The sequence below is a fragment of the Fringilla coelebs genome (assembly GCF_963513975.1).
Source record: "Fringilla coelebs genome assembly, chromosome: 16".
Taxonomy (NCBI): Eukaryota; Metazoa; Chordata; class Aves; order Passeriformes; family Fringillidae; genus Fringilla; species Fringilla coelebs.
Genome location: NC_140042.1, coordinates 14805276 through 14821872, shown reverse-complemented (window position 1 = coordinate 14821872; position 16597 = coordinate 14805276). Strand labels below are relative to the sequence as shown.

Below are 16597 nucleotides of genomic sequence, written 5' to 3'. Positions count from 1 at the left end.
ACAGCAGGGCACGTGTGCCGCAGCTCCCGGGGGATCCAGCCTGGTTTGGAGTCACCAGGGAGCCCCGCGTGTCCCGTCCGCCCTGGGACCGCCTCCTCTGCCCGCACGGCAGCACGGCTGCGTCCCCACCCTCCCTGTCCCCTGGCTGGCCGTGTGGAAAGGGTCTCCTCTCCCACCCCACAGGGATCCCCCCCCCCCATGTGGGAGCAGTCCGACCCCATCCAGAGCAGTGCAGAGGCTCTGGAAAATCCTTTTCTCCGGCTGCGCACACATTCCCGGTGCCCAGCGCCCGTGGCTGAGGCAGGGACAGAAATAGCTGAGGGAAAAGCTGCCATGGGAAAACAGGAGCAGGTAGGGGAGGTGGCACAGCCCTGAGAGCTGCAGGTGCAGGGGGAAAGCGTCTGCAGGGAAATAGGGAGCCCCAAACCCCACCGAGAGACGGGCACACAGATCCACAGCTCCCAGGGCAGCCAAAGCTCCTGCTTCCCGTGCATCCCAGGCAGAGAACCACGGGATCCATCACCTCCTCCCCTGTCTCTGCACCCTGGCTGGCACTTGCACAAGGATCTGTGTCCCCAAGCCTCAAGCCTCGTCCCACCACCCCAGGCCCTAAATCCCTCTAAGTGCCCTCAAACGGGGCAGCCCAGGCTCTCGGGGTGGCCCTGCTCCCCCTGCAGCCCGGGCAGGGACGAGGGTCCTGCTCCCCAGGCGACACAGGACACGGTGTGCAAGCGCAAGGTGTGTAAAAATTTATTTTGCTGTAGAGAACAAACCTAAAACATTACAGCTCCAGCAGATGTGGAGCAGGGAGACACCAGGCACGGGCCCAGCTGGCAGAGCCACGCATGGTGGGCACAGAGAAGGACATTGAACACGAGGGATGTGGCCCTGGCAGTGCCAGGGACCAGCAGTGAGTGTGTGCCCGACTGGCAGAGCAGCTCCAGCACAGGCAGGGACACCTGGCTGGCCAGTGCTGGGGACAGCAGGATGGGGACAGCACCCTGGGGCTGTCCCTGCGAGAGACACCGGTGCTGCCCAGTGATTCCTCCATCCCCTCACTGGCTCCAGGCCACCATAAAACATTTAAATAGACAAAACACAGAAAAAGCAGCTCTGGGTGCTACTCTAGGATCTGCCCCTGCAGCTGCCTGGAGACCAACCCTGAGCATGCTGGGGAAGGCCAGGCTGGTGACAGCCAGGCTGGTGACAGCCAGGCTGGTGACACGGCCAGGCTGGTGACACGGCCAGGCTGGTGACACGGCCAGGCTGGTGGCATGGCCAGGCTGGTGACACAGCCACACTGCTGGCATGGCCAGGCTGCTGGCATGGCCAGGCTGGTGACACAGCCACACTGCTGGCATGGCCAGGCTGCTGGCACAGCCAGGGCTGATCCAGGCTCCCCTGGGAGGACAGAAGGCAGGGATGGGTGCTGGCCTGGCTCTTTGGGACTTGCAGACAGGGACACTGTGGGGCCTCAGTCCCAATGGGTGCGGAACTCAGTCCCAGCAGATGAAACCAGCTCAGGTGTGGGCAGGGGACAGGGGACAGGACAGGAAGGAGCTTCCAGTGGTGCCAGGAGATGCAGTGCCCAGAGCCTCATGCTCCAGACAGGGCCCCACAGAGGGGACAGCAGGTCACAGGGCCTAGGGCACAGCGTGGCACCAGCTCAGTGATGGCACTGCCAGGTAAAGACTGGGCACACAGTGGGCATCCAACGCCCTCCCAGCCCTTACCAGGGCTCCCAGAGCCCTGCAAACACTGCTGGCCATGAACGGGGGGGCAGGAAAGGATGGACCTGGAGCCTGGCACACTGCAGGACTCACAAGATTTTTGGGTAGAAACAACAGAAAGGAGCTCAGGACAAACCCTGGTTGTCACTGTCCCCTCTCAGCCCAGGACAGCAGCCACTGTGGCCCAGCAGGAGGGGCCAGGCCTGACCCCACACAGTGGGCTGGGGGTGCCAGTGCCTGGCCCTTCCTCCCTGGCTCCCTTTGCCGGCTCTGGCTGAGGGAAACCGGGACAGGAGCTGGAGCTGTGCCCCAGGGAGCTGCAGCCATGAGCTCATCTGACAGCTCAGCTGCTGCTGGAGCTCCCCGAGGCCCCGGGAGCGTTGTGCCCTCCAGAATTGAGGGCACCAGCACAGCCCTCTGGGGAGGGGGTGTGCCCAGTCCAACAGACACTGAAACACTCATGTTTGAGCTTAAAAACAAGCATTAAAAAAACTGAACAGAATAAAAGATGCGGGTGATCCTCCAGCTGCTGGTGAGGCAGAGTTCTCCTGGCAGAGCTGCCTGCCCTGTGGCCACGGGGGCCAGGAGGCCACGGTGAGGCTGCCCAGTGCCAGGGATGGATCCTGCTGGTGCTGGGAGGTCTGGCTTCACTGGTCCTGCGATCCAGGCTGGGGGCAAAGGAGGATTTCCTAGCAGGGGCCAGCTTGAGGCGGGGCCCCTCTGGGCGTCGCCGGGGACGGGGAGCTGGTGTCACGGGGACGGAGTGGGGCGGGGCGCTCATTTGTTCTTGGCCAGCAGGCGGTACAGGGTGAAGCCCACCAGCGCTGTCACCGCCGTCCCCAGCACCACCCGCAGCCAGAAGGACGCGACTCCCAGCTCCATGGCGTTCAGGTGGCTGCAAGCAAACAGGAGAGGCTGGTGAGTGTGGCTGCCCCGGTGCTCCCACCCCGCACAGGGAGGTTGGGAGTGCCAGGGGGTGAGCCCAGCACAGGGGGGAGCAGCCCAGTGAGAACCTGAGAGATTCCCCGTGTCTGCAAGCAGAGCTCTCATCACTCGGCATCACCATCAAGCCAAGGGAGGGCTGTGGGACGGATGTGGCTGTCCCCTCCCCTGCCCTGGAAACAGCTCTCCAACACCCAAATAATTATACAGGTATCTGCCTTTCTAGGTCAAGCTGCCTTTCCAGCTCCCCGTGCACGGAGAGCCGGGATGCCACCACGGGGACACTGGTGACAGGGACCAAAGGGCAGCGAGGGACAGGGCCCGGTGCTGCCCCAGTGTACACATTCCCTCCCCAAACACGTGCTGTCCTGCACTCACAGCTCCTCTCCTCTCTCTCCCTCCATCCATAATTCATTCCCCACTACATCGGGGGAGCACAGCCAATCCCCGGCCCTCCATTACGCTGTTATTTATTTATACCACATACCCTAAGATATATTAAGAATATTTAAATTTTAATACTGCAGAGGGGAGGGAAAAAAAAAGCGTCAGCTCTAAAAATAAAGTTGTTTATTGAAAAGAAGCTGGAGGGAAAACTACTCACTAGTAATCCCATCCTGCCTTCCAACGCTCCCACACGCTCTCCCCGCCAGGGCTCGGCCCCTGGAGCTGGGCTGGCCCTTCCCAGCCCTGGAGCAGAGTGATTCCACTCACAGGGAGCCTCCTCCCTCCCCACAGCCCCCCTCACCTCCTGTGACCAGCCTGGTGCTGTCCTACCCCGTTCCCAGCCCCTCTGGGGTGCAGTTCCTCCCAGAGAGAGGCTGTGTGACAGAGGTCTCTCTTCACTGACCTCTTTTTCAGCCTGATCCATCTCATCGGGAGAAAATAGCTGCCACCCCCCCCGTGGGCCTTGGCAAACTAAGCTGGCTACTCCTCTTCAGCATTTTTTATCTTAGGCTTCAAAAATAAACACTCCTGTGGCAGGATCTATCTACTAAATCTGCCAGAGACATACACACAGGCAGGAGAAAACCTCCCCCCTCTGCAATTAGAGGAAGAAGTGGCTTTTCTGTTTCAATTATTTGTATAAGCAGATCACAGAATCACAGAATCACAGAACCCTGGAATGGTTTGATTGGAAAGGAACCTTAAAGCTCATCTCGTTCTACCCCTGCCATGGCAGGGACATCTCCCACTGTCCCAGGTGCTCCCAGCCCTGCCCAGCCTGGCCTTGGGCACTGCCAGGGATCCAGGGGCAGCCACAGCTGCTCTGGGCACCCTGTGCCAGGGCCTGCCCACCCTGCCAGGGAACAATTCCTGCCCAAGATCCCATCTAATCCTGTCCTCCTTCAGCTTAAGGCCATCCCCTCTTGTCCTGTCACTGCATGCCCTAGATGACACCAAAAGCTGCAGAGAAACCAAAGTAAAAGCAATGTGGCAGAGGCAGGGCTGGGACACAGCCCCCTCCCCAGGCTGTGCTCCCAGCAGAGCCCCCCCAGGGGAAGGATACTAACGGGAAGGTGGCAGCAGTGGCCAGTTTGGTGTAGACACCAGTGCTGGGTGGTCCCTGGCTGTGGCAGGAGAAGGGGAAGGGTGGAGGGAGGCAGTGCTTGTAGCAGAACTCAGCTGGGAAGAGCCCTGGCTGCTGGCTGGCTTCTGGCAGGTCTGTCTTGGAGGCCACGAAGACACAGGGGATCTGGCTGTCCAGGTAGTGTTGCTGCAGAGACAGAAACCCCAGCGAGGGGTTAAGGACCCATCCCGGGAGAGGCGGGGCTGCCACCAAGGCTGATGTCCCCTGTGCCCCGGGTAAAGTCTAACAGGACCCCAGGGTCCCTGCCTGCTACCTTATAGATGCTGGCACAGTAGCTGAAGGATTTGGGGTCGCTGGGGCTGTAGATGAAGCAGGCGACGTCGCAGGCTGTGTCCGACGGCTTCGAGAACGTGGCGTCAGCACTGACCTCGTACAGCTGCAGCACAGGGGACAGGGCTGTGGCACTGCAGGCTCCCAGGGCTCAGCTGCTCCTCACACCAGCACAAGGACCAGGCACAGGCACAGCCCCATGTGCCAGGGTAAGGGGACACAGCCCAGCCCTGCTAAGAGCCAGGCACAGCACCATTCCCTGCCCTCCCAGACTTACTATGAGGTACTTCTCCTGGCCATTGACCTGCACTGTGTTGATGGTGTAGAGGGATGGCTGTCCTGGCTTCTCCTTCTGGGCCTGTCACAAGGAAAACACCATCTCAGCCAGTGGAGCCAGGAGCAGTGCTGGGTGAGGGACTGTTTCACACTGCCCCCCATGATGAGAGGGGCAGCCAGGGCCTGCCATGAGATGTGGGGCTGCTCCTAACAGGCAGGGAAAGTCAGCACCGCTGTGGTCAGACCAGGGAAAGGCACAGCCCCTCGGGACAAGCAGAGGGAGCAGACCCGCTGCTTTAGCCACCATAAGGACACCAAAGCCACCAGCACGGAGGGGGTGTGAAGCATGGGCAGGGAGGGCATCACACAGAGGGGCCTGGCCGGGGGCAGGGAGGTGCCACCACGGGACACATCACTGCAGGACCCCCAGCTGTGCCTCCTGCTCCACCCTGGGAGCGTGGCCAGGCAGGGAGCAGCCACTCACCGCCAGGCTCCTGCCGAGGAAGGCCTGCAGGAAGGCGGACTTGCCTGCGCCCCGCGCTCCCAGCACCTTGCACAGGAAGACGTTCCTCTGGGTCTGTCCTTTCTCCAGGTCAATCCTCTTCTCACGGGTCACTGGCAGGAGAGAGGGTGGTGAGAGCCAGGAGGGACCCGAGCTGTGACAGAAGGGGAGGGCATGGCTGTACCTGTGAGGGCTTGGGTCTGGGAGTCCTGCTCCGAGAGGATGGGGTAGCCCAAGTAGCCCAGGCACTCGAGGCAGTGCCGTACGTCCAGGTAAGCCACGAGCCTGGAGAGACAGAGCACGCCAGGAGGGTCAGCAAGGGCTGAGTGACGTGACCAAGGGCCAGGGAGAGGGACTGAGCTTACGTCCACTGGCAGAGGAATCCATGCAGGGAAAGCAGGCCTTTATCAGTGGTGCATACCGTGTTGTAGAGCTCAGGGCCCCAGGGCACGCAGGGGAACACGCTGAAGAAGTTCTGCAGCTCTGTGTGCGACAGGGCTCCGTCCTGGTCCTGCCAAAACACAGGGAGTCACCAGGGCAGGCGGGACCCAGCCCGTGCCCAGAGGGGGCCCTGCCACACGGGCCACCTCCCTGCTGTGCACTGTCACAGGGATCCTGTCAATGGCAGGAATTGATCGACTGCAGCACGGCCGGAGCTGGGCAAGCTCAGAGCCTGTGCCTCAGGGACTGCCAGCACTGCACAACAGCAAACGTGCCGTGGGATTGCAGCTGCAAACAGGCAGGACTTGTCCACGCCCACCCCACTGCCCTGAGCCACTGTTCCTGGCATTCCTGGAGCCAGCTGTCCCACAGCAACCTGCATCAGGCCAGCCAGGCCTTCCACAGGCCAATTCAGCACTCAGGCTGCTGTGCCTGAAGGGGACCTGCTGGCACCTGGGCACCCAGGGATGCACATCCATTCAGTTCTGCCATTCCCCACGGCTACAGAGCTGATCTGGACACACAGGGATGTGTGTCCACTCTCTGCTGCCATTCCTGAGCCACTCCCCGTTGTCACAGAGCTGCCAAACCCCAGATGCACATCAACATCTGAATAGCCAGTCCGAGCAGGTGCATGCTGATCCAATACATCCCTTTCTCCCACTCTCCAAGAGTCTGAGTTTGGCACAAACGTGTTGCTTTCTCTCCCTCTCTCCAGCCTGGCAGCCCTCCACCAGGCTGGCAGATGCTGGTGTTTGGTCCATGGCTGCTGGCCAGCAGCTGTGCCCGCTTCTCTGCCTGCCTCCCTGCCCAATTCCCTGCCTCCCTGCCTGCTGCAGCCAGGCACTACAAGGGACATGCCAGCTTGATGCCAACTCAGACCCAGTCCCTCTAAGTCCAAACTGTGCTTTGGCCAGGAGTAGTGACCAAACCCCACATCCCTGACAGGCCATCACACTACCTACAGCTTGTGGCCGCTTCCTGCTCCCAGAGCCTCCAAAGAAGAAATGCTGTGGCAGAGGAAAGCCCTTCCCTGGTGCTCCATGGGCTCTCTGGCACAGAGGGGTGTTTAGGAGAGCAGCTGTGCCCAGGTGTGCAGGCCCAGCAGAGCATCCCCTCCCCTGCAGCCCCTGCCCTGCTGCCCACCTTGTCGTGCTTCTCGAAGAGCCTCTGCAGGAACTGGTATCCCAAGTGGTTGAGCTCTGTGGAGCAGCCGGGGGGCACACGGATCCTGTTGGGAAAATCATGGAATTATTTAGGTTGGAAAAGCCCTCTCTGATTGAGTCCAATTGTTCCACCACTGTCAAGGCTACCATTGATCCGTGTCCCCAGGTGCCACATCCACATGGCTTTAAAACCCTCCAGTGATGGGGAGACTCCACCACTGCCCTGGGCAGCTGTGCCAGTGCCTGATAACCCTTTCAGCAGAAAAATTTTTCCTACTACCCAACCTAAAACCTCCCTTTTATCTTTCATATCTTATTCCCCAGCTCAGACACCCAAATGAACCTCCTCAAGCCCTGAACAAAGGGCAGTGTGTGACCACATCTCACCCAGGGGAAATAGCTCCCCACTCCCTCCCTGCTCAAGGTCAGCTGTTGCCTCCAGGCCTGGCTATTCCTTGACACAGCCCCTTTATTTTGGGGAGAATCCCCCGAGGATGCACAGTGGCCTTTCCCTGGCACATCCCAAGCAGCCCAGGAGATGCTGTGCCCTCGCTCTGCCTCATGCCCAGGGCTTCAGCAGGGCACAGCAGTGCCCCGGGTGCCATCCACCAGCGTGTCCCTGTCACCTCCCTGCAGCTTGCTCTCTGGGAAGTAGAGGAGGCAGCTCCCAAGCCAAACCCCTCCATTCCTGCCATCTCCCCATCTCCAGAGTGGCAGGGAGCAGAGGAGACAGCAGCCACACAATCTGCCGCGAGGGCTGTGCTGACAGCTCAGTGCTCCTGACAGAGCCGCTCTGCCTCGCTCAGCCAGGCACACAGCAGCCTCCAAGAAACCCCTTGCTGATGTCAAGGCAAGTCTGGATTTCATTCCCCACCTTCCTGTCTGCCTAAACCAGCAGCCCCAGGCCTGCTGTATTTGTCCCTGACCCCTCCTGCCCCAGGAGAAGGGCGAGGACTGCAAACCTGACCCCGACCTAAGGGCCCTGAGCAGCTCCTGGGCTGCAGGAAGGATGCAGCCAAGGTGCTGGGGATGCTGAGCCATGCACCAGAGGGATGTGGCCCCTGCCCAGCCCTGGACACTCACTGTGGGTACAGGTAGTCATCTGTCAGCTCCAGCTCGTCGTCGTAGCCGAAGCGGCGCAGGATGGTCCAGGTGGTCTCGTGCCGGCCCCTCTGGATGAAGAGGGTGTTGAGGAAGAGGAAGCCTGCAGGAGAGATCAGGGGGCTCAGCCACAGGGGAGTCACCTCAGGCTCAGGGGTCCACTCCTCAGCCATGCTTTCCCTGGGAAAGTAGACTGCTGGAACACAGAGCCACAGCAGGCTTGCTTTAACAAGAGGGACTGACTAGGCCTGGAACGAGAGCCAGGAGGCTCAGGCCAAGGGCAGGGATGTGCTGAAGGAGGTGGGTCCCCCCTGCCCTGGGGGGGAGCCCTGGGGCTGTTACCGTTCAAGGTGAGGCCGTTGTCCTGCACCCCGTCTGTCGTGTTCTTCCACACAACCATCTTCACATCCTCCAGGGCCTGGGGAGCCAGGGGGTTTCCAAAACAAGACTTCTGCCTCCCAAGAGAAGGCCATTGTCAGAAAAGCACTCAGAAAGCACAATCCTGTCTCACCAGGTTCCTTCTCCTCTGGCAAGGATTGGGGTCTCAGGGAGGGAAAATCTACCCAGCTCACAGACTTCTGTCTTATGCCTTGACCAAACCCCTGTCCTTCTGCATCCCAATAATTTAGGGCTCTCAGCATCTCCAGAGCCTCCTGGTCTTCCCATGGCAGAGCAAACTCAGCCCAAGCTTAGGAAGATGGAACCCCACATGCTCAAAGATGCACTCTGCAGTGCTTCAGCTGTGCCACAGAAACACCAAACAGGAACAGGGTGGCTGTGCCAGGAGAGGGGCAGCCTCCCTGCTGGAGAGGGAATCCAGGCACTGGGGAACTCCTCAGCTCTGCAGCCACCCTACCTGGAAGTAGTTGAGTTCATCATCACTGAGGATCTGGTTGTTGTCCTGGTCCGAGAGGTTGAAGATCCGGGTCAGTGCTCGAGCACAGGAGGGTTTGAGCTGCAAGGACCAACCACGGTGACAATGACAGGGCCAGCACAGCCTGGCCCTTCCTCCTGCAGCCCCACACACAGAGGGTTCCCTTCCTGAACTTCTAGGTCAGTACCACAGCCTCCTTGGAGGTGGGAGTCATGGAATCATTAAGGCTGGAAAACCACTCCAAGATCTGAGTCCAGCTGTTCCCCCAGCACTGCCAAGGCCACCACTAGCCCACGTCCCCAAGTGCCACATCCACAGAGCTTTTAAATCCTTCCAGGAATGCTGACTCCACCACTCCACCTGTGCCAGTTCCTGACCACCCTCACCATGAAGAAATCTTAATATCCCATCTAAAGTCAGAGAGGACAATCCATGGGGAATTTTTCTTCCAGACTCTTCCCTCCCCAACCAAGACACAGCCTGGAGCACGAGGGCTTCTGCCCCAACACACCCAAGTCCCTGCAGGTGTCTGTCTGTCTGCCCAGCTGGCTGTACTGAGCACAGGAGATGGGCACTGTTCCCTTGGCCTGTCTGTGCCAGCCCAAACCCTCCACTTGCATTCCAGAACCTCCAGCCCAGAGCAGTGTGAGGGAAGGAGCTCCCCCAGGAGCCCACCTGCTTCTCCTCTGGGTCGTAGAGCGGGGCAGTGGGGTGCAGCACAGCTTTCTGGGCATAGTAGAAGAGCTCAGAGATGTTCTTGAGGTTCTTGGCAGAGCACTGGGGATTCAGAAGAAGAGACAGCCCTGATGAAAAGGGCAGGAGGAGGATGATACAATCTCCCCCAGTCAGACTAGCTGTGCCTCAAAGCCCAGAGCAACATTTGTCCACCATGAGGAAAAATCCAAAGGGACAATCTCCTGGGTTTTGCTCTGGCTTTGCTGTGCCCATTCCACAGCCCCAGAACCAACAGGGCCTGTGTGGATCTCCAACTAGAGAGCCACAGAGGGCAGACACAGACAGCTGCTCTTTGGCAAGGGGTAAAGGACAGAAAGGCCAAGGACAGGCTCTCAACACCTGGACACGGGGACTTGTGTAGAGCAACACCATCAGGGCAGCTCTCCAGGAGCACAGAGGCTCCCTGACTCCCAGCAAACCAGCATCCCAACCCCTCAGGGAGGCTCTGCACACCCCCCAGCTCTCTCACCTCCACACAGGTCTCAATCTCTGAGAACTGGTTCATGATGGGCAGGATGACCTCCATGGAGCTGCCAATCTGCAGGTCAGACTTGTTTCCCACTAAAATAATGGGGATTCTAGGAAAGACACAGAGCACAAGTGAGGCCACCCCTCTCTTGGTCCCAGCACTGTCCCAGCCACTGGTGGAACCGTGGGCAGTTCAGGGAGGCCCCAGCTCTCCTCTGTAAGGTCCAGAGCAGCTTTCCTGCCTCCCACAGCCGGGAGCATCCATCTGGAGAAACAGACTGCCTGATCCTGCTTATGCTTTCACCCAGCAACAATATGCTCAGGAGCCTTTAATCCAGCACAACAGCCTTCTGCCCAAGAGATCCACACATAAACTAAAGCTTCTGTGCTCCCAGACCCCCCTGGCAGCCTCCTCTCCCTGTCTGGCTGAGATGAGACCAAGGGGAGAGAAGGATCCTTCCTCAGTGACCCCCTGCCTCAGTTGGATCTCTGGTGGAGGAAAGTGCCTGTGTGCTTCTGCTCTAAGTGGTCTGGCCACAAACCACAGTCCTGGAATGGTTTTGGTTGGGAGGGACCTTAAAGTTCATCTCATCCCACCCCCTGCCATAGGCAGGGACGCCTCTCTTAGACCATGGCTCCAAGCCCCATTCAACCTGACCTGAATCAAACCACAGAGCTGGTTTGCTCTCAGTACCCTCAGAAGGAGGTGAGGATGGTGGGCACCCCACAGCCTCCAGAAGCCCCCAGTTCTGCATCCACAGATCACACCCCACACGGTACCTGGATCCCTTTTCAAGGCCCCCGTTCACCATGGGGATCCACTTTGAGCGAATCTGGAAGGTGAGCAGAGGGAAAGGGCTGTCAGCACAGCCTGGGGAGGGAGAGGCAGCTCCCAGGCAGGCAGAAACCGGGCCCTGCAGCCATCTGCTCCCCGGCATTCCCTCACACCAGCAGGCAGAGCAGCCCCAGGGATGCTGGATGCCAGCACCAGGATGCAACAAGCCTGTTGTCCTGCTGTGAGGGAGCAACCTTGGGCAGGGCTCAGCTTCTCCTTGCAGGAATCTCTGACCCAAAATCCCACAGAGCCAGGGGGCATCAGTATGTGCCCACACCACAGGGCAGCACGGAAACCCCAGCACTGGGAACCCCTCTGGCCCTGCTGCCGGAGCGGGGCCGTGGTGGGGACCCGTTACCTTGTCGATGGTGGCCTCCTTGGTGACATCGTACACCATGCACACCACGTTGGCCTGCAAGAGAAGCAGGAGAGGGTGCTGAAGGGGTCCCTGCCACACTAATGGCAGCAGGGAATGCCAGGGCAGCAGGGAACGCCGCCTGAGCTGCCAGGGAAGCGCTTGGCCGAGCGCACGTGAGCACGGACACGTACACAGCCCCCCGCGCCCTCAGCACGAGCCCAGGAGCCGCTGGGAGCAGCTCCTCTGCCTCAGGAGCTGCTGGGAGCAGCTCCTCTGCCTCAGGAGCTGCTGCTCCCACGCCTGCTGGCCCAGATCCCCCTCCCACAGCAGCCGTGTCCCGGCCCTCCTCCCCTCCTGACCCCCTGCAGACAGGCCAGCACTGAGGCTTTATCGGAAGCAGACAGGAGGGATCACTGGTCCTTTCAGCGGAGAGTTTAATGCTAATCCGAGGACACACAAGGGTTTAGGCAGGATTTCCTGGAGCCATTTAAAGCTTCTGTATACTCCTGCTGTCTGGGTGGAGGGAGCAGGACCTCTGTGCCCACCTCCTCGACCGTTAGCCACCGGAGTTGGGAGATTAAATAGCTTTGCTCACGTGAGAGAGATGGTTTTATTATCCATAATTAAAAGGTCCTCATGTCTGTAGAGTCAAGGTTAATCCCAGGGCAAAGAGCAGCTGGGTCCAACCCAGCCAGACAACTTAATTATTCCTCCATGGCTGCTCTGAGGGCTCCCTCATCCCTCCCTGCCCAGCGCTCGCCAGGGGCTGCAGCTCCCAAATTAACTCCTCTGTGCCACCGCTTCATCAGGCAGCCACAGGGATCTAATGCAAGGAGCAGGGGTCTTGCCCAAACCCAGCAACTGCTCCTCCCTCTTCTGAGTCCGTGGGGAATATCCAGAGGCTGAGAGCACAATGTCTGCTCCTGCCTCCTCCCGTGGGCAGCAAGCTGCCCCCGCCGCTCGCCTTCTGGAGGCTCCCCGGAGGGCTTGGACAAGCCACACACAACAGCTTACAAGACAGAGCAGGATTAAACAAGCCTCTAAACAAACCAGGAGCCTTAATCTGCGGATAACCAACCGCCTGTGCCTCTCTGGGTGGCTAACAGGGACAGGAGGAGAGCAGCCATGTGTCCCCTGCGGACCACAGCCTCCTGTCCCCATCCCGGCCAGCCCTGCTCACCTTGGCGATCTCCTCCTGCAGCTCCTCCTCCGTCTGCTCCGACTCTGGAAGGGGAATGAAGCCATCACATCTGCCCAGGCAGGGCCACCCTGTCCCAGTCCTCTCAGCAAGGGAGGGAAGGGGAGAAGCCAGGCAGGACAGGGCCCTACCTGAGTAGTCCACTATGTGCGTGGGGACCTTCTCAGGGGTGACATCGGCCGGGATGGTGATCTCCTCTGCTCGGGGGGGCACCTGCAAAGGCAGCACACCCTGTCCAGCCAAGCAGCTCCCACAGGTGACAAGGGGCTTCAGGGCCTTGGCCACTGCCAGGGCAGGATGAGCTTGGCCCACCAGGCTGCAGCACCCCCCTGCACTCCAGCCCTGGCACAGGCAGTGCCCTCCAGGTGGAACTTCCACCTGCCTCCCTCACATAAAGCTCCTGATCCCAGTGAAGATAAACCCTGGGCACTCCCTGGGCTCCTCTGGGAGCAGAGCTGAGCTGATTGTGTGGGCTGGGCTGGGAGCAGGGAAGGGGTGCAGGGCTGGTCCCCCCAAACCCCTGAGCTGATGCTGCCCAGCACAACACCACGGAGGGCACACATGGGCAGCAGGAGAAACCATCTGAGGCTCAGGGAAAATGTGCCTGGACAGACTGATCCCATTTCCCTACCCAAACTGTGCTGGGACAGCAAGCTGTCGAGGGGCACAACTGGCTGGATGCTGCTGCTCACTATGGCCTGGCTCAGAGCACCAAACCCATCTCCAGAGAGTGCAGCGGGCAGGGAATGGGGCTGGCCCCTTCCAAGGGCTCTGCGGTGGTGCCAGCCCTGCTGTGCTGGTGACAAAGACCCCCAGCAGCAGCAAGGGGGGCCCTAGGAGGCACCAACACCCTCCTCAGGGCAGAGAGAGCTGCAAGTCAGGATCAGCCCCCAAGTCGGAATCAGAGCACAAACTGAGGAAAACACCACCTCAGCTGGAGCTCCGTGTGGTCCTCACTGACCTCACCTGAACCAGCCCCGCGGCTGTCAGAGCCCCGGGAGCTGCGAGCACCTCCCAGACAGCCCCATCGCCAGCGGGGACACTGGGGACAGAGCTGTCCCACCCAGCGAGGGGGCCCGGGCTGGGGCCGTGCGCGTCCCCTCCCCACTCACCTCTTCAGGAAACTCCTCTCCCACCAGAGCCATGATCAGGGACGTCTTCCCCACCTGGGCTAGGAAATAAAGGGAGGACGTTGACATTGGCACCGGCACAGCAGAGCTTGAGTGGGACAACGGCAGGTGGGAGCCACGACCGGAGCCGTGACACCACGGATCGCTCGGTGACAATGACGTGCCCGGTCTCTCCCCTAGTCCCGCCAGTGACGGGGGGTCCACCTGGGCCCCCACCCGCCCTCGCCCCTCCCCTGCAGGAGAACCCTCTTCCCCGGGATCCCCGTGCCCCCTCCCCGTTGCCGTGCTGGGGAAGCCTCCCCCACCGCCGTGCCCCCGTGCCCCTCACCCTCCCCGAGCAGGAGGATCCGCACGTCCCGTTTCATGGCGGCGCCGCCGCCTCCCCGGCCCCCCCCGCCACTTCCGGCCGCACCACCGAGCGGCGGCGCAGAGCGGCGCGGGGCAGGGCGGCGTCCCCTAGCGGCGCCAGCACACCCAGACTTCCAGCGTTGGTCTTTCGATGGTTTATTAACGAAAACAAAACGTTTAACGGCAACGAGCGGCGAACGGGGCGGTGAAACGCATTCCCGGGCCGGGCGAGGCCGCAGGCGGGCCGGCCGCTGCAGCCGCGGGGGCTGCGGTTCGGGCACGGTTGGGGCCGGAGCCGGGGCCTGTGCCGGGGCGGGCCCTGCCGGAGAAGCGTCGCTGGTGCAGGGGCAGCGCGGCTCAGGCGCCCGGGAGCTCCCACACGAGCACGGCGCTGTGGGAGGCCGTGAGGAGGCGGCGGCCGGAGGGCGCGAAGCGGCAGAGGTGCACGGTGTCGTCGTGGCCTGCGTAGTCTTGCGGGGCCCCGGCGGGGCAGGGCTGCAGCCGCAGCAGCCGGTCTGGGGAGAGCAGCGGCTCAGGGCTGCGCCAGGAGGCTCCGATCGCCCTCCAGACCCGCTCCCTGCGGCTTGTCCGTGCCACGACCACCCTTCCCTGTCACTCACAGACCTTCTCCATCTCTACTCCCTTCCAGAAGCACCATTCGTGGCCACCTCCCACCCCCTTTTCATGTCTTGATCTGGCCTGAAGCACCATTCGCCCTCAGCCCCTGCCCTTCCCCAGCCAGAAGCTTCCAGTCACCCCCAGCCCCTCTCCCTGTCCCTTCCCACCAGAAGCACCGTTCCCAGTCACGGCCCAGGCTCTCTCCCCGCTGCTGAGCTGGAAGTTGAGTCACTGAGGTGAGTGACACAGGACAGACGGACCCAAACTGCTCCAGGAGCGAGGTGTCCTAGCCAGGAGCAGGGTCCTGCCTGTGCCCATGCTGTGGGAAGGTGCCTGCTGCCTCAGAGGCTGCAGAAATGGAGACGGCCCAGAACCCTGGGAACTCATTCCAGTGCCAGACCCTGCCCATGGCCAAGCAGGATTGACCTCACGCCTCTCATTTCTGACCCAGAAGCGTCCTGGAGGTTTCTCCTTGCCCTGGACCGTAGCTCTCAGGTTTGAGGACACCCATCCCTTGTTTGGAGGAACGAGGACACTTGTTTCCCCTCTGGCAGAAGAAGGAGGGGCCCAGGCACCCCCAGCACTCACCACCAAAGCCGAGGGCCATGAAAGGTGCAGCTGGGGACAGGCTGAGGGACGTGGCAAAGGCTGGCAGGGAGATCTTCCTGAGCACCTGCAGCCCAGCAAGAGAAACATGGGCAGCTCAAAGGAGGAAGGCAGCACCCACAGCCCTAAGGAGGGTGACGGGGAGGCTGAGGGTGCACAGCTCCTAAAGCTGCCCCAGGCATCCAGGAGACAATGGAGAGAGTGTTGATGCAAGGCTCTGCTGCTCACCTGGGCCACACTTGGGATTTTCCAAGATGAAAATCTGTTCCCTGAGCAGCTGCTGAGCCCACCCCACCCCTGTCACTGAGGGTAACACACAGGGCAGCTCTGCCAGCCTCCCCTGTCCCCACTGCCCGTGGCTGAGGACAGGTACCTGTTTCTTCCTCAGGCTGTAGAACAACGCTTCCTTCTGCAGCCCAAAGCCCACGTAGACCAGGACACCATGTTCCCAAGGGCAGAATGCAGCCAGGCTGGGAGGGAGGCTGTCCAGACCCTGGTGAGGGAAACCAAAGGCAACAAAACTGAGGCTGGATTCTCTTATTTGGATCAGTGAGAGATAAAAAGAGAGCACAGAGGGACCCCAGGGCCGTGAGTGTTTGAGCAGTGGGACATGAGTATAGTGGAGGCTGCTTCCTCTCTCTTGCATTCCCTCTCTTGCATTTTCTGGCTCAGGAAAAGCAAGAAACAACCACACCCTGCCACGGAAACCTGAAGCAAATCGTTTAGTGTTGTAGGTGCAGGTCCCATAAGGGTTCAACAGGTTGAATTCCCACTGAGATATTACTGCTGCATGAGCTTGAAGCTGGGGTTTGGTTATGGAGCAGCTCAACACAAGAAAACAGGGCCCAGGAGGCAGATCTTGAGCAGGGGATGCAAGATCAAACCTTCACACTGTAGGGAGAGCTGTAGTGAGCTTCTTTCCCAAGCAAATCTATCTTTTTGGAAATGAACAGAAGAATTACTAACAGAACCCAGGTGCTGTATGGACCCAGGCTGAGGCACTGCCTCTTGCCCCCCAAAAACACCCAGCTCCCCTCTGTCTGCCAGTGTCACCTGCACCAGGGACCATCTCCATCCTCTCCAACACAGATCCTCCTGCTTTTCTAGCAGGCGTCCTGCTGCCCAAACCCTGCCCCTGGGCTGGAGCCAGAGGCCTCTGCCAAGCAGCAGGGACACACAGGGCTGAGTACTTGGCTCTGGGAAGCCATCACCATGCTCCTGGCTCAGAGCACTCACACTCCTCGGGAGTGTCAGAATTAGCAGTACGCTCATAATTAGCTCTCCCTCCTGCACACCGTGCTCACTGCTGCCTGGGCTCTGCTTTGCTGGCACAGGGCTCTCAGCTCTTTGCAGGTGCAGTTTAGGGCTCCCATGCTTAAAATAAGGGCTGCAGGGTAGTCTGGCACTG

General features: G+C 60.4%; 2 protein-coding genes across 3 annotated transcripts in view; both read right to left on the bottom strand.

The window, feature by feature from the left end:
- Positions 1 to 749: 749 nt before the first annotated feature.
- On the bottom strand, positions 750 to 14008 carry RHOT2 (ras homolog family member T2). 2 transcript variants are annotated; one of them, XM_084216375.1, is made up of 19 exons: positions 13946 to 14008; positions 13600 to 13653; positions 12619 to 12700; positions 12470 to 12513; positions 11290 to 11343; positions 10877 to 10929; positions 10098 to 10206; positions 9569 to 9670; positions 8876 to 8974; positions 8362 to 8470; positions 8002 to 8122; positions 6899 to 6983; positions 5677 to 5822; positions 5496 to 5596; positions 5294 to 5424; positions 4811 to 4891; positions 4517 to 4639; positions 4187 to 4389; positions 750 to 2625 (listed from the first exon to the last, which is right to left on the bottom strand). In XM_084216375.1, exons 2-19 carry the CDS (start codon positions 13630 to 13632, stop codon positions 2508 to 2510), a joined length of 1794 nt encoding a protein of 597 aa, XP_084072501.1. In that variant the 5' UTR covers positions 13633 to 13653; positions 13946 to 14008; the 3' UTR covers positions 750 to 2507. The 2 variants fall into 2 exon arrangements, with proteins under 2 accessions (XP_084072501.1, XP_084072500.1); XM_084216374.1 differs by having other exon boundaries at positions 13600 to 13658; positions 13946 to 14001.
- Positions 14009 to 14120: 112 nt separating this feature from the next.
- Positions 14121 to 16597, bottom strand: part of WDR90 (WD repeat domain 90) — a 33773-nt gene continuing 31296 nt past the window's right edge. The window contains exons 39-41 of the mRNA XM_084216381.1: positions 15563 to 15682; positions 15172 to 15256; positions 14121 to 14480 (exon numbers count right to left, since the gene is read on the bottom strand). Of these exons, the coding sequence (XP_084072507.1) occupies positions 14323 to 14480; positions 15172 to 15256; positions 15563 to 15682 (363 nt within the window). The 3' untranslated portion in view covers positions 14121 to 14322. The remainder of the gene's footprint in view (positions 14481 to 15171; positions 15257 to 15562; positions 15683 to 16597) is intronic.